The 24,180-nt window shown below is 42.2% G+C and overlaps 2 protein-coding genes across 5 annotated transcripts in view; one reads left to right on the top strand and one right to left on the bottom strand.

Moving 5' to 3' along the window:
* RAB4A (RAB4A, member RAS oncogene family) overlaps window positions 1-24,180 on the top strand; it is a 72,021-nt gene that overhangs the window by 40,392 nt on the left and 7,449 nt on the right. Inside the window, exon 8 of one of the 4 annotated variants that reach the window (XM_070364647.1) lies at window positions 6,450-9,907. The exons of 2 other annotated variants lie outside the window; for them this stretch is intronic. The gene's annotated coding sequence lies outside the window, so the exon portion shown is untranslated. Of the gene's footprint in view, window positions 1-1,189; window positions 2,899-6,449; window positions 9,908-24,180 lie in introns of those variants that run through there. One more of the 4 variants, XM_005896701.3, reaches the window with a different exon arrangement.
* CCSAP (centriole, cilia and spindle associated protein) overlaps window positions 13,348-24,180 on the bottom strand; it is a 29,516-nt gene continuing 18,683 nt past the window's right edge. Inside the window, exon 3 of the mRNA XM_070364643.1 lies at window positions 13,348-14,033. Within this exon, the coding sequence (XP_070220744.1) occupies window positions 14,022-14,033 (12 nt within the window). The 3' untranslated portion in view covers window positions 13,348-14,021. The remainder of the gene's footprint in view (window positions 14,034-24,180) is intronic.

The following is a 24,180-nucleotide window of genomic DNA, read 5'->3' on the forward strand; positions in this document are numbered from 1 at the left end:
GTTAACCATGGTCCATCCAGACCATGGAATATCATTCAGCACTGAAAAGGAATGAACTATCAAGCCATGAAAAGACTTAGCATATAACTTCAATGCATATAACTAAATGAAAGAAGAACCTTCAACGCATATAACTAAGTAAAAGAAGCCAGCCAGGCTACATGCTACCTGATTGCAACTATGTGACATTCTGAAAAAGGCAAAACTATGGAGACAGTGTAAAGACTGGGGATGAGAGGAATGAATGTATGTCTTCCTGTATTTGTTCAAACCCATAGAATCTACAAGAGTGAACTGTGGTTTAACTATGGGTTTTGGGTGATTATTATGTGTCAGTGTAGGTTCATCACCTGTAACAATGTACCAGCTGGCGGGATGCTGATAGTGGAGGAGGCTGTATATGTGTGAGGGTTGGGGGGCGGGGAGGTGGGTGTTTGGGAACTGTATGTAATTGTTTCCTCCTCCGTTTTACTGGGAACCTAAAACTGCACTAAAAAAAATTAAATCTTAAGAAAAAAAACCTAACGCAACCACTGAAACAACACAACAAAGAGTTTTGGCAAATTTAAATCAATATGGGAATTAAAATGGAATAAACACATAATTACTCTAAATAATCTGAAAGAAGACAGTAAAAGAAGGAAAAAGGACATAGAACAAACAGGGAAAATATGGAACAAAATGCTAGCATAAACCTTCCCTATTAAAAAAAAATTAGATATTCTGCTTGAAATAATTTGTAGGAAATCCTTATGCTCTTGCTCAGAAAGAAAGGAAAGTTGATAGCAATGATTGGGTTAGAGACTCTCCTGCCTTCATGTCAGTGACGAGTCTTTCTTGGGTTAGTTGAAGTCTAATAGAATGTGCCTCTAGCTAAGGCTTATTTATAAAATTTGCAAATTGATATTTTAACTTTATAAAGCTTCCTCTTTTTTATGTATAGTCAACATTATCTAATAGGCATGCTGCTGCTGCTGCTGCTGCTAAGTCGCTTCAGTCGTGTCCGACTCTGTGCGACCCCATAGACGGCAGCCCACCAGGCTCCGCCGTCCCTGGGATTCTCCAGGCAATAGGCATAAGTAAGCTTAAATAAAAGTTGGAAGTGTTCACTGGTTCCCTTTGTGACTTTAAGCTCTGTTTGGACATTTATAATTATGCATATTTCTAAATCGTTCTTAATATTTTTTAGGTATTCATACAGTGGTATTTGGGACACAATTATTGAAGCTTGAAGAAGAAGGTTTTTTTTTAACCACCATCTTTTTCTACTTTATATGGAAGTAGATCTTTGTGCAAAAAATAATAATAATAATAATTTGGCATATTATACAAGCTAGTAGATGTGGCACAGCAAACTGTATAATAAATCCAGTTCAGTGGACAAGACCATTAAATGTATACACGTATGTAAAAGTGTTCTGTCCCATATTCGCCCTTTCACCCTGGTTTGGATCCTGGCTGTGTACTGTACATATGCTCATCCAGTGCATCTCCACAGCATGGTATCTGACGTACAGTATGATAGAGCACTGCACTAAATGCAGTCTAATACTTTTTTTTTTTAATCGTCTGAACTAAAATCTGTTCATTGTGAGGTGTGCTCTGATCATTATGTTGGTTATGTTGCACAGTTGGTTATGTTTGTGACCTGATATTCAGAGATTCTGGCATTGATGGCCAATGCAATACTTAGTTAATTCCATTTACCACAGTCCACAAGGTGTTACATGAGCCACACTGGAAATACTAGATCAGAATTTAGTCACATACTGAAATAAAATGATAAATGAAATTTTCTCATGAACTGTCTAGCACTCTGATTTTAAAGCATCTTCATCAACTCAGTTCAGGAAGTAGAGCCGAGCACCTGATGTGTTTCAGGCACTAAGGATGCTGGTACCTTTCACCAAACTTCCTAGGCAACAGATGCGACTCTCAGCATTGGTCAGTGCAGTAGCTGTACCAGGGCTGTTTACCTGGTCCCAGTTTGCTGATCATCTGGTCTTCCTGTTAGAAAACACATTTTTGCTACTGTGCTTTTTCTGGGATTCAGTATTACAGCATCACTGCCTCCTTTTTAGTCTTTTGTTTTGAGTTCATTTTAAGGACACCCACTAAAGTTAATATTAAAGGGACACCTCTAAGAAATTTCTGTACACTTTTGCTAAATACTTAAATGCCTTACAACAGTTATCAAGTTGACATGTTTTTAATTCACATGAGTTAATGTATATTGTATTACAAAGACTCGTTCTAATATTTTAAAATGTTTATGCAAAAATATATAATAGAACTTTTCTTTAAAGCTAAAATACAGTACTATTTAAAACTGAAAGGTTTAAATGGCATTCTTCACCTTACATGTGTTCCTTCCACTGTGACTTTTAGCTCAAACTGGTAAATTTGATTACCTTTATGTTGGAAGCTGCCTACTGCTTTTGTTGTTTTGTTTTAACCAATGGAGCACAGAAGCACTACAAACTCTGGAAGTGACTTGGATAAAAATATCAAGATGTAACTGTTTTAGATATTTTAATTTTGCTTCTTTATATCTTGAATATTTGATTTTGAAAAGTCAGAATATGAAGCAAATTCTCAGACTGATCTGCTTCTTGGACCTCACTGGAAGAATGTTTGATTCAGTGTCTTGTTAACAGTGGGTTTGCAAGCTGCTCATTTTTGAACAGCTTTTTGCATGGGGTAGGAGCATGTCTGTTTGACTACATCAGTTTATGCAAAAGCAGAATTTTAAAAAAATAAGATAAATGTTGGTTTATAAGTGAGCCTGTTAATTTAAACCCCAGGTATTGCATATAATTCCACATCCCTTGACCAATAAAATTTGCTGGAGAACCAAACCATGGTGGTTCGTAATAAAAGCCTTTAGGAAAAAATGAAGAGGAGAGATGTGGTATTTGGTCCCTGGAGTGTTTTCTACCACCAGCCAATCCTCTGATTCTTCTGACACCAGATGGGTTCTGTTCTGACATTGTCTACTGGAAATGGCATCAGATCGCACAAGTTAAAGCCTGTGTCAACACCCACCACCACCCAAACCAACACATTCTAGGCCAGTCACAGGTGCAGGGTGTCACATGTGCTTTCCTAGCTGGCCCGAAATCTGAGGTTCCTATGACCCACTCCTTGGGTTTAATTAATTCCTAGAGCAGCTCACAGAACTGAAAGTTTCCTTATGAGATTATGGTGTGTGCTAAGTCGCTTCAGTCGTGTCTGACTCTTTGCGACCCTATGGACTGTAGCCCACCAGGCTCCTCTGTCCATGGGATTCTTCAGGCAAGAATACTGGAATGGGTTGCCTTGCCCTCCTCCAGGGGGTCTACCCAACCCAGAGATCAAACCCATGGCTCCTGCATTTCAGGCGGATTCTTTACTGCTAAGCCGCCAGGGAAGCCCATGAGATTATTGGTTTATTACAAAAGCTACATATGAACAGCAGATGAGGAAGCACATAGGGCCAGGCCTGGAAGGGTCCCGAGCACAAGAACCTCTGTCCCCATGGAGTTTGGGGTGCCCCACCCTCCTGGCTCATGGCTGTTTTCCTGTTCACCAAACAAGAGGCTCCTCAAATCTTGTTATTTAAGATTTTTTCTAGCTCTTAATCTCTAGCAACCCCTTCTCTCAGGTCAGTGGGTGGAGCTAAAACTTCCTTAGATCTTTCTCGTGACCAGCTGCACCCTGAACCTCTCTAGGGTGACCCTGAAGTCATTTCATTGGCATAAACTGTGCTCAAAAGGGACCCCTAAAACTCAGGAAATTCTTAGTCTTTTAGGAGCTTTGTGTCAGGAACCAGAGATAAAGACCAAATATATCTAATAGTGAATGTTATTAAATGTGTACATTTCCCACAATTTGTTAAGTTTGCAGGATGTCCTTAATTTACATTTCTAGAAAAGCATTTTCTCGGTCTTCCTAGAAGAAAATTCTACACTCCATTTAGACTTGAGATTTTAATTTATTTTTTCACAGTCCAGCATCTAAGTGAGAATAAAAACATTACAAATTGGGATACTGTAATGGTTTTATTGAAAAATAATAAGAGTTCTTAAAAATTTAAGAGTTCTTGAAATCGTAAGAACATTGATTCCTAGCAGATCAATATTATTCAGAATGAAGAAAATGCTAAAATTAGTCATCTAAATGATTTGCATTTCATACTGTGACACAGTAGATGGTACTTTATTTTCTGTCAAATTTGTCCTATTTTTTGCTTTTTTTTCAGAGGGGAAAGTTAGTCTTTAAAACACCTGTAAATTTTAAATAATTTTTTGTACTAGTTATAAAGTGATTTTATTAATCAGTTGAAAACAGTCCAGATTTGTCCCAGTTGTTGCTTGGTTGCTTCCTGATTATGTTTACTTCTTTAAGGAGTTGTTTTTAGAAATGTTTAGAGGGATTTATTTGAGAGCACTCAACTTGCCAGGTTCAGGAAGAAGAAATAAATTGTTGGCCATCACCCCCTAACGTTAGAAACTAACTGCTAGAAAATAATGTGATCCGGGAGTCTATTTTTTCTTTTAAAATAGAATTTATGTTGTTTTCCTTTTTTTTTTTTAATTTTAGGGTTTTTGAGCATACACAAGTATGGAGAAAATAGCATATAGAACCACTACATCAGCTATTTTCCACAATTGTCTATTCATTATGCCAGTCTTGCTTTATCTACCTTTGCCCCACTTTTTTACACTGTAGTATTTGGAAACATCCAAAACCTCTGTCATTTCACCCAAAAATAGTTCAGCATACATCTCAACAAGAATATATATGTAAAATTTGTTATTGTCAATATACCGTTGGGAACTTCAGAAGAGATACTGTTACAAGCCAAGAATAGTTATGGTTTTTTTTCTTGGAATTATATAGTTGTTTTTCTAGATGTATTGAAGAAGCAAGATACACCTCCTTTATCCAATATTACTAGAGGTGACTTCCCAGCATGTGGCTAATTGTACTGGAAGTTCTGTCTCCAGCCCAGAGGACAGTGTACCTTCAGGAGGGACACAGGGCAGCCAACCTGCACCCACAGCCAGTGCAGCCTCGGAAGCGGGAGGCCTTGTCGTGCTGGTTGTTAAGACATTCTCAGTATCACTCCTGCCACTGCAGTAACGCAAGGCCCTCTTAATTAATTCTTCTCAGTGTGTCCACATGAAGGAATGTACTGAACGTGATGTACACATTTGTGGAACTTAACGCTAACCAAGGATGATGTGGTTGAGTCTGCAGGAATGTCAGCTTGCTCCTTCATGCTAAAGGATGGATGTTGTCCTTCACCTGTGGGAACTGGATGAAAAGTAGATAGCCTGTGCTCTGATAGCTCCCTTCTCTAATTTCTTGATGTCATGTGTAAATTTCATTTTAAAGGAAAACTAGCATTTTAAGAAAAATTATAAGAAAAAATGCTAAATTTCTGAAAATGTCATATTCCAAAATACCATATAAATAATTGGATTATTAAATATTTGTGGGCCAGCTAACTCTGTATGAGAGTAAAACTGCTGATTTATGTATGTTGGGTAGGAGCCCTCAAATCATTTTACACTGATTAGGAAATTTTGTGATATGATGATTTCTGGGTAAGTCTACAGCATCAGAAAAGCCATCATAGTGGTTTCTGTAGTCATAAACATTGGTCATATGCCCTCATGCTGTGCCTGTTTCCTGGGGAAAATGGGGCTTTTACAGGACACTTGTGTTTGTCTGAACGCCCCTTGATTTCTCATCACCTCTGTGCCTTTGTAGGGACTGTGTTTTGTTATCCTCACCTATGCTGCACCCCACTGTTTGTCCAGGTCTTTCAGGCTGAAGCCCCCTTGTCCTGACAGGTACAGTTGGGAGCTGTCCCCAGCCCTGACTCCTGACACACGCAGACACACGCTGCTTCAGTATGTCTCTGTCCTGGCCTTTCTTTTGCTATTGGTCACATTGATTCATGTATTGTCTTTGTCTTCTCTGCTGGGCTGAGATGTCCTTTGAAAAGGGTGCCTTCTGTGTGCCCAGGGCCTGGCACATAGAAGGGACTGAAGTGCTTGTGAAAAGAACAGATGATCGGAGTTGGGTTTGTTCCCAGGTCCTTCTAAAGTACATGGACATCAAGCCTATCCACCGCAAGGTGCCTGTTGTACAAAGTCCCTAAAAAGTGGTCATGTGATCCCGCTCAGTCCCTTCCTTCCTGGGAGGGAGCCTCATAACTCCTAGAGCTCATTTTCAATTGACATCACTGAGATGGTGAAGTAGGAGGCCCCAGCCGCCATCCGCCCGCCCACCCGCGCAAAGACCAGCAATTAGCTATCTGCAGAGATAAACAGTTCTGAGAGAGCTCAGGAATCTACTTAAGAAAATTCAGCAACTCAGTGGGACAAAAACCTGAGAATAATCACATAGAAATGGAAGGAAAAAGAGCTTCATTTTGTCTGCTATCTCCCATCCCCTAGGCAGGCTCTTCTCAGCACCAAGAGAAACCTCCCAGACTAGGAAGAGTTCGCCACCCCAGGAAAGGGCATGGGTGTGACCAGCTTCCCCAGCCTTTTGGGGCATCAAACAAAGGACCTGTTGAGTTTATCCCACTCAGAGACTGGCAAAGCTGAGACACAGAGCAAGTATCGAACATGCAGCTGTTAAAAACCATGGTTCCTAGTGCCCTGGACCACAGTCCTCTGCAGCACCACCCCATGGAAATTTCAATCCCCAACCATCTGCTACCTGTTCCCACCCCCACCCCCCACCCCACCCTCCCACCCCCACCCCACCCCGGCCCCACTAGAGCCCAGGATCTGGACTGGCAACCTATCCAGACCTCTGAAGCTACACAGGTGCAAGATGCCAGCCTAGGCCCTGAGGCTGACCCCACTGCCAAGTGCATACCTGTGGCCAGCCCCTTCCAGCTGTGTACCTGCACACACCCAGGCTGATCCCTATCGCCAGCTTCCACTGCTGTGTACATGCCTGTGGGAAGATACTGCAGCTCTGGGAAAGCACACCACCTGCCTGATGGGCCCACACTTGGCCCAGACCCTTGCTACTGGCTCCGTTCCCCACCACTCTGTGTGTGTCTACAACCAGCCCCTGCCGTCACACGTGCACCTGCAGCGGGTTGTGTGTGTGCCTCGAGCTCCAGGTCATCAGTGCTTCCTGCCTTGATCAGCTGGCCTCCCAGCCAGATGTGTGCATGCCTTGAGCTCTAGGTCATCAGTGCTTCCTGTCTTGATCAGCTGGCCTCCCCAGCCAGATGTGTGCATGCCTCAAGCTCCAGGTCATCATTGCTTCCTGCCCCGATCCCTAGATGCTGAACCTGGAGGTGCCACTGGGGAACCCACCAGCCCTTGCAGACACTGCAGACCCCCAACAGTGCTTGTCAGGAACCACACAGTGGATGCTGTGACCCTCAGTGACCTGAGTCAATGACAGTATCCCTCCCACCCAGACACATACCTGCACTTGACACCCTGTACCACTGGGCCTGGGTCACAGCATGTTCCAGCACATCCCCAACCTGAGGTGAAGGTCTTATACCAAAGGCAGCTCATGAAGTGTGGATGAGGTAACTGCATACACACCTATATGCAAGACTTCAGGGATCACAGAATCAGGGAATCGTGAGACCACCAAAGGAACGTGGTAAATTTCCAGCAACTCTCCCTAAAGAAATGGAGATACATGAGTTGCCCAACAAAGAATTCAAAATAATTGTTGTAAAAATGCTGAGAGAGCTACAGGAGAACATAGATAAAACAATTAACAAAATCATGAAAGCAAGAACAAAATGAGGAGTTTAATAGAAAACACGAAGAAGAACCAAACAGATTTTGAAGCTGAAGAGCACAATGACTGAACTGAAGAATTTAATACAGAGCTTCAACAACAGACTAGATCAAGCAGAAGAAAGAATCAGTGAGCTTGAAGACAGAGCATTTGAAATTATCCAGAGAAGTGGGTGGGGGGAAGAATGAAGAGAAATGAAAAGCTTATAGGACTTCTGAGACACCATTAAGAAATAGTCTGCACATCAATGGAGCCCCAGGAGAAGAGGGGCGAGGAAGGGCAGGAAGCTTGTTTAAATAAATGATGACTGAGAACTTCCCAAACCTGGATAGGCATTTGGACATCCAGGTTTCAGTCCAAAACACTTTTCTCCAAGACATATTTTTAACAAAACTGTCTAAAATCATAACTGTCTAAAATCTCAAATGAAGAGGCATTTGTGACTGTTGGCTTCACTGCATAGTTCTCCAGTTGTTTTACATTCTAGGTGAAGAGCCTTACTGTTTAAGTTGCAGGTTTTGTTGTTTGGATCAGTATTTCTTGGAAACTCTATCTGTACACTCCTAGTTGGCCTATTGTTACATGACAGTACAGCCTGTGGGCAAGCAGTTGTCCAGGATGCTGTGTTGTCTGTCTGCACTGACCGGTACATGAGGCTGTGAGGAGCAACTGAGGATGTGATTGTCGATAAACGTCTGCTTTCAGGCCTAGACCCACTCAGCTATCCAAGAGTTGCAGGATGGGTCATAAGTGTTTGGGGTTAAATGTGTGAAAATTCTGTTAACACACACTCTGTTACAATTGACAAGTCCTTGTGTTGAAGCAGAAGCTGGAGCTATAAAAATTAACTGCTGCCTTTTCAAAGCAGTAGTAGAGGAATGGCAAATAATAGTTTCCCTACTCTAATTTTAAGATGAAATGATTTCACCTGAAGCTTTTAAATTTGTTTTTCTATTTAGGTTGTTTATACCTGTTTTTAGCTGATTTTTCAAATCAGCTAGTTTAGTCCTACCTTAACTGTGAGAACTCTACTTTTGCACTTGGTGACATTCAGCACCCAAGTGCTGCTTTGGTTGTTCACTGTGTCTCTGATCAAGGTACAGGATTTCGTGCCCACTTTTCTTCCTTTAAAAAAAACACAGTTTATCAAGAAATTATGGAGAATTTTTAGTTTAACGCTCATTTTTAATATTGTCATTTGAAATGTCTGTAACTGAGACCTAAAGGGGCATAGCATTTTTTACAATTTAGCAGTGTTCTCACATGTAACATCTGATTGAACCTTCAAAACAGCCCTTTGCGGTGGCACAGAACAGAAGTAGGCCCACTCCACAGCCCAGGTGCCTGAGATGCAGAGGCAGGGGCCACCACCCCCAGGAAGTGGACGGCAGGTCCGGGGAAGCCCTGTGCTTCCACCATGCAGCACCATTGGACAGAGCACTGGGTTTTCTGTTGACTGGAATCTTTTTTTTCTTTTCCTTCAAAATTGATGGCAATTTCAAACACTCATGTTTATTGGAATTTCAAGAACTGTAAAGCATTCTTTTTTATATAATTAATTTATTTGTTTTAATTGGAGGATAATTACAATATTGTGATGGTTTTTGCCATACATCAGCATGATACATCAGGTATACATGTGTCGCCCCCATCCTGAACCCCTCTCCCACGTCCCTCCCCACCCTAACTGGTAAGAGTATTTTCCATGTTTAAAATACCTTTAGTGTTAAACCGTTTGAGGTGGGAAACAAGTTGACTTCATCACTGTGAAGCCATGCTTTAAAAAAGAGAAATTTGCAAGTTTGATAACTTGTTTTGTTGTCCTTGCCTTCAACACATTGAAAATATTATCAATTGAAAATGCATGACTGAAAATGCATGCCAACTGGTTTTCAGAATGCTTGTCACAATACTCTTGTGTTTTGTGGTGAAAGCTGTATCGAAGTTGCTGTGGGTCAGATGTTACTCTGTAAAGGTGAGACCCTGCCTGAGGGCCTGTGCTCTGGCCGTGGCCCTCCTGGCCTTGGGTGGTGGTCTCTGCCTCACACCCCTTCCCACTACATGTACTGTATGTGGTTACTGTGGCAACACTCCTGTGCCGTCTGTCAATAAAGTCCTGACCCCGGCTGGCCCTCATCTGTGCTGCTGCTCTTCTCTTGCTTCTTCTCTGCTTATTTAACTTGGTCCTTGAGCAATAAGAGAAGAAAAGTCTTTACACACTTATTTTTACTTGATTTGTAACTATCTGATTATTCTACTCTGGCTTTCCTTTTCTAATTTCCAAGAGTAATGTTGGCTTTAAACACTGCGGGGTGACTTCAGACTTTTACCCAATTCAGTTACATTTTGGGATCCATGTATCAGCCTCAACTTTAGGCCAAGTCTACTGTTTGTCCTCAGGGACGTCCCAGTGGATGGTGTCTCCCTCACTGTCAGAGCTGTTCTCATGGGGTGACCTCATCAGAACATGTGGGTACCTCATGTGGTACCTCATGTACCTCATGTGGGTACAAGTCTAGTTCATAGAAAACATCATTGAGGGCACAGCCAGCAGTGTTGGGCGGGAACCATCCATGAGGGACCGGGTGCAGTGCCCAGCATGGGGCCCCAGCAAGGTGGGCTGTTGAACGGGGCTCTTGGCAGGAAGCAGGTATTTGGTTTTGACCCACAAGGTTCCTCTCAAGGGGCAGAAGCATACAGACAGAAGAATCTCCCTCTGCCCCCATTCTCATGAAGTCCTCAAAGATCTCAGGGCCCAGTCAACACCTAGGGCATAAAACCAGTAAAAGATGGATTAACAGCGATGATAGTTGTCACAAGGACTTGTGTGCTTAGTTGCTCAATTGTGTCTGACTCTTGACAACCCCACGGACTGTATCCACCGGGCTCCTCTGTCCATGGGGTTCTCCAGGCAAGAACACTGGAGTGGGTTGACATTCTGTCTCCAGGGAATCTTCCTGACCCAGGGATTGAACCTGGGACCGCTGCACTGCAGGTGGATTCTGTACCATCTGAGCCGCCAGGGATGCCTAGTTGTCACAAGTAGTCACTCTTAACTAGTTCAGTCTACCTCTCACAGTCAACATGGCCAGTGTTTTGGCTTTAAATCGAAGCCACATTCACAGCAAGATTCTAGGCAAGGGGCATAGTGTCCCCTGCCCAGAGGCCACCAGGCTCCCTGCGCTGGTGCAGACGTGGGCAGAGGGCATCTGCTGGTGCTGAAGACACCCCTCACTTCCCTTTCTTCATTGTACCCCCTGTAGGTGGCTCCTGATGGGTGGAGGGGAGTGGCATGTAAATTACCCCCTTCTGCTTGGGACGCTGCATTGTCATCAGCTCCCCGGGCCAGGGCATCTGCCCGCATGTGGAAGCAGGGGAAGCCTGGGAGTGGCGTTGCCAGTCAAAGATGTGCTCATCTTTAAGGGCCAGAAAGCCGAACTGCCCTCCAGAGAGCCTGTGCCCATTTACCCTCCCGCTAACATCGCAGGAGTGCCGTGCTGTGCTTAGTCACTCAGTTGTGTCAAGTTCTTTGTGACCCCATGGACTGCAGCCCACCAGACTCCTCTGTCCATGGGGATTCTGCAGGCAAGAATGCTCAAGTAGGTTGCCATATCCTCTGGGGGATCTTCCACCCTAGGGATCAAACCCAGATCTCCTGCATTGCAGACAGATTCTTTACCTTCTAAGCCACCAGGGAAGCCCAGGAATACTGAAGTGGGTAGCCTGTCCCTTCTCCAGTGTATCTTCCTGACCCAGGAATTGAACCAGGGTATCCTGCATTGCAGGCAGATTCTTTACCAGCAGAGCTACCAGGGAAGCCCAACAGTGCAGGAGACCCAAACTTAAGTTCATGCTGTTTTTTTCAATTAAGGTTTATATTTTGTCTTTATTAAATTTTAACCTTTGGTGGTCATGAAGAAGGTATTGTTTAATCTGTAAACAGCAGTCACAGGCTATGTGTGCTCTTGTCATGAAGTGGACACCACAGTTGTTCCTGGGAAGTCAGTCCTGCTGTAGAGGAAAGTGGAGCGGAGTTTGTGTGGGAACGCTTGAAAAACCAGCAGCCTGGCTCACCTAAGCAAGCCCAGGTTCTTCTGAAAAACTTGATAAGCTCCTATTGTTAGTGTAATCAAGTTAAAATTGTATTCCTAGGAAAGGTTAGTCTATTTGGTGTAAATTCAGGACTTATACCTCACTATCCAACAATCTCCATGTTTTGAATATGGTAAAGAATCTGCCTGCCAGGGCAGGAAACTCGGGTTTGGTCCCTGGACCAGGGAGATCCCCTGGAGAAGGAAATGGCAACCCACTCCAGTATTCTTGCCTGGGAAATCCCATGGGCAGACGAACCTGGTGGCCTACAGTCTGTGATGTTGCAAAAGAGTCAGACACGACTTAGAGACTAAACAACAACAGATGTTCAAGGTATGCTCCCAACCAGCTCAGGCCCAGGAGAGGAGGCTGTGGTCCATGGCCCTACAGGCCCCCAGCTGTGGATATGGGGGCCAGCCTGGCTTAACCATCACAAGCTTAGTTTTCAGGGGGATACATATTTTCAAAGGGTGGGTATTTAGTTTCTGCTTTTTCCTGTTTTCTCTAGGAGTTTTTTTTTAAATGCTAATACATTCTTATGTGTCAAAAGTGAAAGCAGTGTGGAAAGTCACCCTGGGGCCTCCTTGCCTCCCCCTGGCTCCCTGCCTTCCCTACACCTCATAGTAACCACTGGCTAGTGTGTGTATCCCTGCAGAGTTTCTTGACGTGGATACAGATGTTATTACTCCTCCCTTTCTTAAACAAAAAGCAACATGTTATACACATTGTCTTTTTCCATATACATTGTACCTTGGAGTGAGAGCTTTCTCCTTACTGAGGGCAGCAGAATGTTCCGTTGTGCAGATATGACATATTTTCTGTAACCAGCTCCTTATTGATAAACAACTGGGTTGTTTCCAATTCTCTGGTTCTCATGAGGTAATTCCAAAATATATGATTAGTGACAGCATCATCAATTTCTGTCTTCATTGACATTCATTAGAAAGGTAACATCATTCCTCCTAGTTCAGCCTCTTCTTATGCAGAGGCAAGAACAGTCTACAAAATCGGATGGAAAGGGGAGAAGAAATCCAGCAAGAAATATGAAAGACTTTTTCAATGAAGACTTTATTAAATAAATACATAAAGACCCAGCTTAAAAGGAGACATACTCTATTTGGGAGTACAAAGACTCACTACTACTATAAAGATGTCAGTCGCCTCAAAATTAGTACATTCAATAAAGTTTAATAAAATTACTGAATGGAATGTTAAAATAGAAATCAACACGCTCGTTCAAAAGTTCATATAGGAAAGAAAATAACCAAGGAAAGTAAAGAACAAGGTAGGGGTGGCGAGACTTGCCATCAGTTCAGTTCAGTCGCTCAGCTGTGTCCAACTCTTTGCAACCCCATGAATCACAGTACGCCAGGCCTCCTTGTCCATCACCAACTCCCAGAGTCCACCCAAACTCATGTCCATCGAGTCGGCGATACCATCCAGCCATCTCATCCTCTGTCGTCCCCTTCTCCTCCTGCCCTCAATCTTTCCCAGCATCAGGGTCTTTTCAGTGAGTCAGCTCTTCGCACCAGGTGGCCAACGTATTGGAGTTTCAGCTTCAACATCAGTCCCTCCAGTGAACACCCAGGACTGATCTCCTTTAGGATGGACTGATTGGATCTCCTTGCAGTCCAAGGGACTCTCAAGAGTCTTCTCCAACACCACAGTTCAAAAGCATCAATTCTTCTACGCTCAGCTTTCTTGATAGTCCAACTCTCACATCCATACATGACTACTGGAAAAATCATAGCCTTGACTAGATGGACTTTTGTTGACAAAGTAATCTCTCTGCTTTTTAATTTGCTACCTAGGTTGGTCATAACTTTCCTTCCAAGGAGTAAGTGTCTTTTAATTTCATGGCTGCAATCACCATCTGCAGTGATTTTGGAGCCCAGAAAAATAAAGTCAGCCACTGTTTACACTATTTCCCCATCTATTTCCCATGAAGTGATGGGACCAGATGTCATGAGCTTAGTTTTCTGAATTGTTGAACTTTAAGCCAACTTTTTCACTCTCCTCTTTCACTTTCATCAAGAGGCTCTTTAGTTCTTCACTTTCTGCCATAAGAATGGTGTCATCTGCATATCTGAGGTTACTGATATTTCTTCCGGCAATCTTGATTCCAGCTTGTGCTTCTTCCAGCCCAGCGTTTCTCATGATGTACTCTGCATATAAGTTAAAATAAGCAGGGTGACAATATACAGCCTTGACGTACCCTTTTCCTATTTGGAACCAGTCTGTTGTTCCATGTCCAGTTCTAACTGTTGCTTCCTGACCTGCATACAGGTTTCTCAAGAGGCAGGTCAGGTAGTCTGGTATTCCCATCTCTTTCAGAATTTTCCAGTTTATTGTGATCCACACAGTCAAAGGCTTTGGCATAGTCAATAAAGCAGAAATAGATGGTTTTCTGGCATTCTCTTGCTTTTTTTGTGATCCAGCAGATGTTGGCAATTTGATCTCTGGTTCCTCTGCCTTTTCTAAAACCAGCTTGAACATCTGGAAGTTCACAGTTCATGTATTGCTGAAGCCTGGCTTGGAGAAATTTAAGAATCTTGGGTAAAAGAAACCCAGGTTAAGACGGGAGGCGCTGAGAGAGAGCATCAGAGGGCAGACAGACTGAAACCACAATCACAGACAACTAGCCAATCTGATCACATGGACCACAGCCTTGTTTAAGAATGAAACTAAGCCATGCTGTGTAGGGCCACCCAAGGTGGATAGGTCATGGTGGAGAGGTCTGACAGAATGTGGTCCACTGGAGAAGCGAATGGCAAACCAGTTCAGTATTCTTGCCTTGAGAACCCCATGAACAGCATGAAAAGGCAAAAAGAAAGGACACTGAAAGATGAACTCCCCAGGTCAATAGGTGCCCAATATGCTACTAGAGATAGTGGAGAAATAACTCCAGAAAGAATGAAGGGATGGAGCCAAAGCAAAAACAACACCCAGTTGTGGATGGGACTAGTGATAGAAGCAAGGTTCAATGCTGTAAAGAGCAGTATTGCATAGGAACCTGGAATGTTAGGTCCATGAATCAAGGCAAATTGGAAGTAGTCAAACAGGAGATGACAAGAGTGAACATCGACATTCTAGGAATCAGCACACTAAGATGGACTGCAATGGGTGAATTTAACTCAGATGACCATTATATCTACTACTGTGGGCAGGAATCCCTCAGAAGAAATCGAGTAGCCATCATAGTCAACAAAAGAGTCTGAAATGCAGTACTTGGATGTAATCTCAAAAACGACAGAATGATCTCTGTTCATTTCCAAGGCAAACCATTCAATATCACGGTAATCCAATCCGATGCCCTGACCAGTAACGCTGAAGAAGCTGAACAATTCTATGAAGAACTACAAGATCTTCTAGAACTAACACCCAAAAAAGGTGTCCTTTTCATTATAGGGGACTGGAATGCAAAAGTAGGAAGTCAAGAAACACCTGGAGTAACAGGCAAATTTGGCCTTGGAGTACAGAAGGAAGCAGAGCAAAGGCTAATAGAGTTCTGCCAAGAGAACGCACTGGTCAGAGCAAACACCCTCTTCCAACAACACAAGAGAAGACTCTACACATGTACATCACCAGATGGTTGACACTGAAATCAGACTGATTATATTCTTTGCAGCCAAAGATGGAGAAGCTCTATACAGTCAGCAAAAACAAGACTGGGAGCTGACTGTGGCTCAGATCATGAACTCCTTATTGCCAAACTCAGACTGAAATTGAAGAAAGTGGATAAAACCACTAGACCATTCAGGTATGACCTAAATCAAATCCCTTATGACTATACAGTGGAAGTGAGAAATAGATTTAAGGGACTAGATCTGATAGAGTGTCTGATGAACTATGGACGGAGATTCGTGACAGTGTACAGGAGACAGAAATCAAGACCATCCCCAAGAAAAAGACTTGCCATACCAAATACTAAAATTCACTGCAAAATTAAAACCTTTGAGCTCAGGTGTAGATCCATAGAGGAGCAGCATACCTTTCCCTTGTATCTGTTGCAGTTTATGAAAAAGTACTATGTGACATTTTAAATCGGTAAAAGCTCTTTCACTGGATGGTGTTAAGTCCTTTTTCTACCCATTTAATTCAATTTTTTCTAAAAAAGGTTGATCTCAAATTCATATTCACTAAAAATTAATTCTAGTTGGATTAAAGGTCTAAAAGCAAAAGGTGAGTTTTTTGTTTTTTTTTTTGTTTTGTTTTGTTTTTTTTTAAGGCACTGGAAGAACATACAGAATTTTTATTATGACCAAAGAGTGAATCTTTCTATAGGTGACACTAAATACCTCATCTGTAAAGAAAGTGTTTGAGGTTTGACATCACAAATTAGTATTTCCTATACAACAAACATAAGCAGAGGAGATTAAGAAGAGGTGGCAAGAATACACAGAAGAACTGTATTTAAAAAATCTTAATGACCTGGATAACCACAATGGTGTGGTCACTTACCTAGAGCCAGCCATCCTGGAGTCTGAAGTCAAGTGGGCCTTAGAAAGCATCACTATTAACAAAGCTAGTGTAGGTGATAGAATTCCAGCTAAGCTATTTCAGATCCTAAAAGATGCTGCTGCTTAAGTGCTGCACTCAATATGCCAGCAAATCTGGAAAACACAGCAGTGGCCACAGGACTAGAAAAGGTCAGTTTTCATTCCAATCCCAAAGAAGGACAATGCCAAAGAATGCTCAAACTACCACACTGTTGTATTCATTTCACACACTAGCAAGGTAATGCTCAGAATCCTTCAAGCTAGGCTTCAACAGTATGTATGTGAACTGAGAACTTCCAGATGTACAAGCTGGACTGAGAAAAGGCAGAGGAGCCAAAGATCAAATTGCCAACATCTGTTGGATCATAGAAAAGGCAAGGGAATTCCAGAAAAACATCTACTTCTGCCTCATTGATGACACTAAAGCCTTTGACTGCACTGATCACAAGAAACTGGAAAATTCTTAAAGAGATGGGAATACTAGACCACTTTACCTGCCTCCTGAGAAACCTATATGCAGGTCAAGAAGTAACAGAACTGGACATGGAACAACGGACTGGTTCCAAATTGGGAAAGGAGTATGTCAAGGCTGTATATTGTCACCCTGCTTATTTAACCTACATGCAGATTGCATCATGTGAAATGCTGGGCTGGATGAATCACAGCTGGAATCAAGATTGCCAGAAGAATATCAACCACCTCAGATATGCAGATGATACCACCCTAATGGCAGAAAGTGAAGAGGAACTAAAGAGCTTAAGGAAGGTGAAAGAGGAGAGTGAAAAAAATGGCTTAAAACTCAACATTCAAAAAACTAAGATCATGGTATCTGATCCCATCACTTCATGGAAAAAAGATGGGGAAAAAATGGAAACAGTGACAGATTTTATTTTCTTGGGCTCCAAAATCAGTGACTGCAGCCATGAAATTAAAAGATGCTTGCTCCTTGGAAGAGTAGCTATGACAAAGCTAAGCAGTCAGTTCACTTTGCTGACAAAGGTCTGAATAGTCAAAGCTATGGTTTTTCCAATAATCATGTACTTATATGAGAGTTGGACCATAAAGAAGGCCAAGCCCCAAAGAATTGATGCTTTTGAATTGTGGTGCTGGAGAAGATTCTTGAGAGTCCCTTGGACAGCAAAGAGATCAAACCAGTCAATCGTAAAGGAAGTCAATCCTAAATATTCATTGGAAGTACTGATGTTATAGCTCCAATACTCTGGCTACCTGATGCAAAGAGCCAACTCATTGGAAAAGACCCTGATGCTGGGAAAGATTGAGGGCAAGAGGAAAGAGGAGCAACAGTCTTGGTTGCTCCCGAGATGGTTGGATGGTATCACCGACTCAATAGACATGAGTTTAAGCAAACTCAGGGAGATAGTGAAGGACAGGGAAGCCTGGTGTGCTGCAGTCCACGAGGTCAAAAAGAGTAGGATACCACCTAGTGACTGAACAACAACAATACCACAAAAGAAAGCATAAAGTTAGCATTGGGCTATCGGAGAAGGCAATGGCACCCCACTCCAGTACTCTTGCCTGGAAAATCCATGGACGGAGGAGCCTGGTAGGCTGCAGTCCATGGGGTCACTAAGAGTCGGACATGACTGAGCGACTTCACTTTCACTTTTCACTTTCATGCATTGGAGAAAGAAATGGCAACCCACTCGTGTTCTTGCCTGGAGAATCCCAGGGACGGGGGAGCCTGGTGGGCTGCAGTCTATGGGGTTACACAGAGTCGGACACGACTGAAGTGACTTAGCATAGCATAGCACTGGGCTATGACAAAGTATTTGCAATGTGTTTACCAGAAGATTGGTATCAGATATACAGAGATCCTAGCTAGTTAAGCAGATAGAAACCCACTGAAAAATTAAAAGGCAGTGTGCTTTTCCAGTTTTTCCCAAATAATTTTAAGCTTGGTAAAGCACATAAATACGCCATTCATCAAAAAAATAGATGATTGATCAACATGAAAAAGAAGCTAACCCTGGCTAATAGTGAAATTCAGATTTAGATAACCACATTTTATTCCTGATATTGCTAATGTATGGCTTGTTCTTTTTTGTCAAGCTTGCTAGAGGCTTATCAATTTTATTGATCTTTCCAAAGAAACAGCTTTTGGCTTCATTTGTTTTTGTTCTCAATTTCATTGATTTCTGCTCTTTTCTTTTTCCTTCATTCTTGAAGATGTGGTCTTGCTTTGCTTATTTTTTTCTAGTCTAAGATGGAAGCTTAGATTATTGCTGAGATCTTCTTTCTTAACATAAGCTGTCAATGCTAATCAGTTTCTTCTAAGCACTGCTGTAACTGTGCCCAAAATTTTTAAAGTTTTTTAAATTACAACATTTCATTTTTCTCCCATTTAAAATATCTTCTGATTTCTCTTGAGACCATCTTTTTGGTGGGATTATTTATGAGCAGGTTATTTAATTTCCAACTGATTTGAGATTTTCCCTTCTTTACTGATTTCTAGTTTAATTTCATCATAGTCAGAAACATGAGTTGTATAATTTTTAATGTAAGATTATTTTAATAACCAGGATATGGACTTGTCTTGATGAATGTTCCATGTGCAGTGAAAATTTTTTGTTCTTTTTTTTGGTAGAGTGTTCTATAAATGTGAGTTGGTTAATGATGTTGTCTAGCCCTTCTAATATCTTTATTAATTTTTTGTCTACTAGTTCTATTACTGATAGGAGTATTGAAGTCTTTATAAATTTGTCTAGTTCTCTTTTCAGGAGTCAGATGTGTTCCTTCATAATATTTTGCCTCAGGACAATTTGCTTTGTAGTTTTTAAATTTTTTTAATAGAGTAATAATTTTTTATTTTCGGAGAAGGCAATGGCACCCCATTCCAGTACTCTTGCCTGGAAAATCCATGGACGGAGGAGCCTGGTAGGCTGCAGTCCATGGGGTCGCGAAGAGTCGGACACGACTGAGCGACTTCATTTTCACTTTTCACTTTCATGCATTGGAGAAGGAAATGGCAACCCACTCCAGTGTTCTTGCCTGGAGAATCCCAGGGACGGTGGAGCCTGATGGGCTGCCGTCTATGGGGTCACACAGAGTCGGACACGACTGAAGCAACTTAGCAGCAGCAGCAATTTTTATTTTATTGTATAATCCATATTAAAGACAGTGATTTATATGGCTTCTGTGATGTATGGAGTATTAGCTATATCAAAGGCCCTGAGTCCAGGCTATAAAAACCTTAAAATTTATAAGATGATTGGCATGTATTTTTTTTTAACTGTTTATTTTTTTCCCTTTTACTGGAAGACCAGTTTAAGAGACTGCACTAAGAGGACAGAGGCAGATCAGTAAAATCCAGCCACCAGAGCCACTTTGTATTCTTTCATAGTGCTGCTGTCCCCATGCGTGCAGAGAACCCCAGTTCATCTTGCATTCTGTCATTTTGTAGAGATGCTGTCTGCCACGCTCCCCACAAGAGTCTGCCAGATTTTAGGAACATTCACACATTCACACTCTCACTGTTGGCACAGATGCTCGTCTCTTTGGAAGCTCTGTTGTTAGGGTCTGAGTGAAAGCCCACTGCTGTGTCTCCTCCACTATAGAACTCTTCTGCCTCTGACCAACTCTGACCCCAGGTGAGAAGAGGTTTCCCACATATCAAGCAGTTTTTCAACCTCAGCTGAGTGTCCTTCAGTTCAGCTCAATTCTGACACCATACTTGGAGAGAGTGGCAGGTCCCACGAGTTAAGGGCCCAGCCCCATGAGCCTGCCCCTATCCCAACTTCAGATGCCAATCACAGGTCCAGGCTGTCACCTGTGCTTCTAAGCAACCACCCCAGGACCCCCTCCTGGGGTTCAACTAATTTGCTAGAGCAGCTCACAGGAGTCAGAAAAGCAATTTATTTACTTGATTACTACCTTATTGTAGAGGATATAACTCAAAAACACCCAGATGGAAGACATGTAGGGGGCATGGTAGGGGAAAGGGTGCAGTTTCCCTGCTCTGTGGGCACCATTCTCACATCTCCACCTGTTCACTGACCAGAAAACTCCATGAACCCTGGATTTCTGGGTTTTACAGAGGCTTCGTCATATAGGTGTGAGTGATTAAGTCATTGGCCATTGGTGACTGACTCAATCTCCAGCCCCTCTCTCCTCCCTGGAGGTCAGAAGTTGGGGGTAGGACTCAAAGTCCCAACCCTTTCTTTGCACTCAGTTTCCCTGGCAACCAGACAGTATTCTTAGGGCTGGCCAAAAGTCACTTCAAAAATGTGTGTTGAAAAGGGAGCCTATTATGAGTGACAAGGCACTCCTTTCACCTTTCTGGCTCTGGAGCTGTTTCTGGGACCCAGAACAAATGACCGAATTCTAGAACTGCTGTTCTCATTCCCCCATGCTCCCAGCTTCCTTTGGTATCACTTCTCTCCTGTCTGAATACATCCTTTGGCTGTTTCTTTAAAGCAGGTCTTCTGGCTCTCAATTCTCTTAGTTTTCCTGCATCTGAGAATGTCTTTATTTCACCCTCATTCCTGAGGGACATTTCACTGGATATAGAATTCTAAGTTGACAGTTCTTTTCTTTCAGCACTTTAAGAAATGTGCCACTTACTTCTGGCCTCCATAGTTTCTGATGAAAAAAATGCATTGGCATATGAACTGTCCCCCTGTAAGTCACTCTCACTTTTCCCTGGCTGCGTTCAAGATGTCTGTTAGTTTTCATCAGTTAATGATGTTATCTGGGCTTGGATTTCTTGGGTTTATTCTGTTTCAGCTTCACTCAGATCACCTGGAAGGATTTTAGCCATCATTTCTGCAGATGATTTTAAAGCACTACACTTTTCCTCTTCTCTTTCTATGATTCCTATAACACAACCTGGAAACTTTTCTCCAGCCCTTTTCTGTTCTTCAGATTGGATGATTTGTATTGATCTATTATCTTTATTTTGTCATCTTCAACCTGCTATTCTGTCTATCTAGCAAGGTTTTTTTAATTTCAGTTGGAGTATTTTTCAGTTCTAATATTGTCACTTGATTTTCCTATTATCTATTTCTCTACTGAAAATTTCTAGTTTAATACTTATTTCAAGAGTGTGATCATTCATTTGAACTTTTCAATAACAGCTTCCTTCAAGGCTATGATGGCAGCTACTGATTGCCTTTTTCCATGATAGCCATTTTCATGGTTTCATATGCTGAGTAATTTGGAGTGCCTCATAGGTATTTTGAATATTACATGATGAAATACAACCAAGTCCTATGGAGAATGCTGGCGTTTTTGTTTTATCAAGTAATCAATCTGTTTAGGCTCAGGCCCCAAGTCCTGGCATGCTGGTTCCAATGCCAGTTCAGCCTTCAAAGCTTTTGCAGTGCTCTTTGGACCTGCCTCACATGTACAGAATTTTGTGGTCAGTCTGAGACCTGAGGAGGGGTCTGCCAGGCAGCCCACTCTCAAAGGTGCTTGGCTGGCTAATTAGGATCAGGGGGACAGTATGAACAAGGAAAGCAGGTGAGGGAAAGCTGGGGAGTTACAGAATATGCATAGCATTATTCCATATTTGTGCAAAAAACAACAACAACAACAACAGTGTATATGTACCTCCAAGTGCCTGGGAAAAAAGGTCTGGTTTCCTCTAAGAAGGGATGTAGAATATTGGTGAGGGGGTGGTATTGAAAGGAACTTTGACTTTTTACTCTACACTTCTCTTTGAGTTAGGGCTTCTCTGGTGGCTCAGTGGTAAAGAATCTGCCTGCCAGTGTAGGAGACTTGGGTTTGATCCCTGGGTCAGGAAGGTCTCTAGAGAAGGAAATGGAAACCCACTCCAGTATTCTTGCTTGGGAAATCATATGGACAGAGGAACCTGGTGGGCTACAGTGCATGGGTTCACAACGAGCTGAATGCAACTGAACAACAAATCTCTTTAAGCTTCTTTTGCCCATGCCCTATCCCTTTTGTAATTTTCAAAGCAATAAGGTATGAGGGAAAGACTGGGAAAATGTGGAGTTTAATTCAAAGTGTATACACAGAAAGTATCTCTTCCTGGATGTAATATACCTTACTAAATATTTATCTAATGAAAAATACATTTAGGAGTCCATATAATCATCGAATTCTCTTCAACCATTAATGTACTAATCAGAATTACTGCCCACAAAACAGAAGCTTAGCCTGTAGTATTAATGAACTTTATTCACATTTTTCCAAGTAACTACAATATTAAATACAAGCTAAAAGCAACACACAGTTCTTAGAAAACACAGCCCCAAATGCCCACCGCCTGAGCTCTGTGACTGTAGGTGCCCGGCCTTAGTGCCTTCAGAATGTTAAAGTGAGTGCAGTGCTCAAAATACACATACAACAACAACACAGGCAGACAGCTCTGAAAAACAGTTCTGCTAATTATAAAGAAATCCAAAAAGAGGCCTCTAGTGTCTTCACTCAGGTGTCCTGACTTTCAAAATGGAAATAAATGATAAAGGAGCAGCTTTCTCCTCTCACACCAGCAGGCTGGGAGGAAACCTGGGCCTCAACCCTGGACGTGGCTCCTCTCACGGAATTTGGTACTAAGTAAACAGAGTGGACAGCTCCCTATTCAGCCTATTGTACAAAATCCATTTCAAATATTATACATGGTTACACGTTTAGGACCACTTTTTAAATACTACTTAACTGATCATAAGACTATGGTAAGGACCCATGAGTCGGGCATTGGCAATTTGATCCCAAACCAACTACAGAATCAGACTGTATAAATATTAGCACCATTTTTTATCTAGTCCAGTGAAACGTAAGAGTGCCCACTGAGCTATTTTCCACTGAAGTAGTCAACAAGACAGTTGTTTTCACTTTTAACATATGCTTGGCCCCTCTTCCTCTTTGCCAGCAATACATTTGAACACTCTGATGAGCAAGTACTGACATTTCCGCTGATGAAGTTGACGTCCGCACAGCCTCAGCGCTCAGAAGCCGCCTTTCTGCTGTGCATTGTAGCTGGGTCACGCAAACTCAGCCAGCTACGACGGGCAACAGAAAGGCGGCTTCTGCTGTGCATTGTAGCTGGGTCACGCAAACTCAGCCAGCTACGACGGGCAACAGAAAGGCGGCTTCTGCTGTGCATTTTAGCTGGGTCACGCAAACTCAGCCAGCTACGACGGGCAACAGAAAGGCGGCCGTTCAGTGCTGAGGCTGTGCGGATGTAGACGTCATCAGCGGAAATGTCAGTACTTGATCGTCAGAGTGCTCAGAGCTTTCAGATTACTAGCAATCTACATCTGATAAACCAATGACAAAGCTATTTCATAAGAAGCACACAAATGTGTGCTTACTACATTACGAGCAATTCAGATAAACTACACCCTATTTTACTTTTAGTAGACTTTAAAAGAAATGTATATAGGTACTTGGGAATTTTCTGGCCATGGGGGAGTACAAGCATTTGACACCTCATAAATAGAGCAGTCTTCTAGGTTTTAAAAGCAAGAAAAAGGACAGATTCCTATTCTCATTCACCTCAGTCCAGCAGAAGTATTCAGGTGTTACCTACTATTTTATTATTGCTTTTAGTAAACACAGAAAACATGTTACAAGTTGTTTTAATTAAGAACTTAAAAACTAAAATTTTAAAAGGAGACTCTTATGCAGCAGTTATTTCAATCTATATTTTAAATATCACTGGATTCTCAGTTTCAAATTTTTCAACATGAAAGGCAATTTTAAATTACCTCGCTGTTTCATAAGCTGTCTTAAGGAATAAGAACATGATCACAATGACATTAGTGAGAAGGAAAAAGTAGGACATCAAGTTGTTACAACTTAAAAATTTTTGTAGGTTCAAAAGATCATC

The sequence above is a fragment of the Bos mutus genome, chromosome 28 (assembly GCF_027580195.1).
Source record: "Bos mutus isolate GX-2022 chromosome 28, NWIPB_WYAK_1.1, whole genome shotgun sequence".
In the NCBI taxonomy this organism is placed as follows: Eukaryota; Metazoa; Chordata; class Mammalia; order Artiodactyla; family Bovidae; genus Bos; species Bos mutus.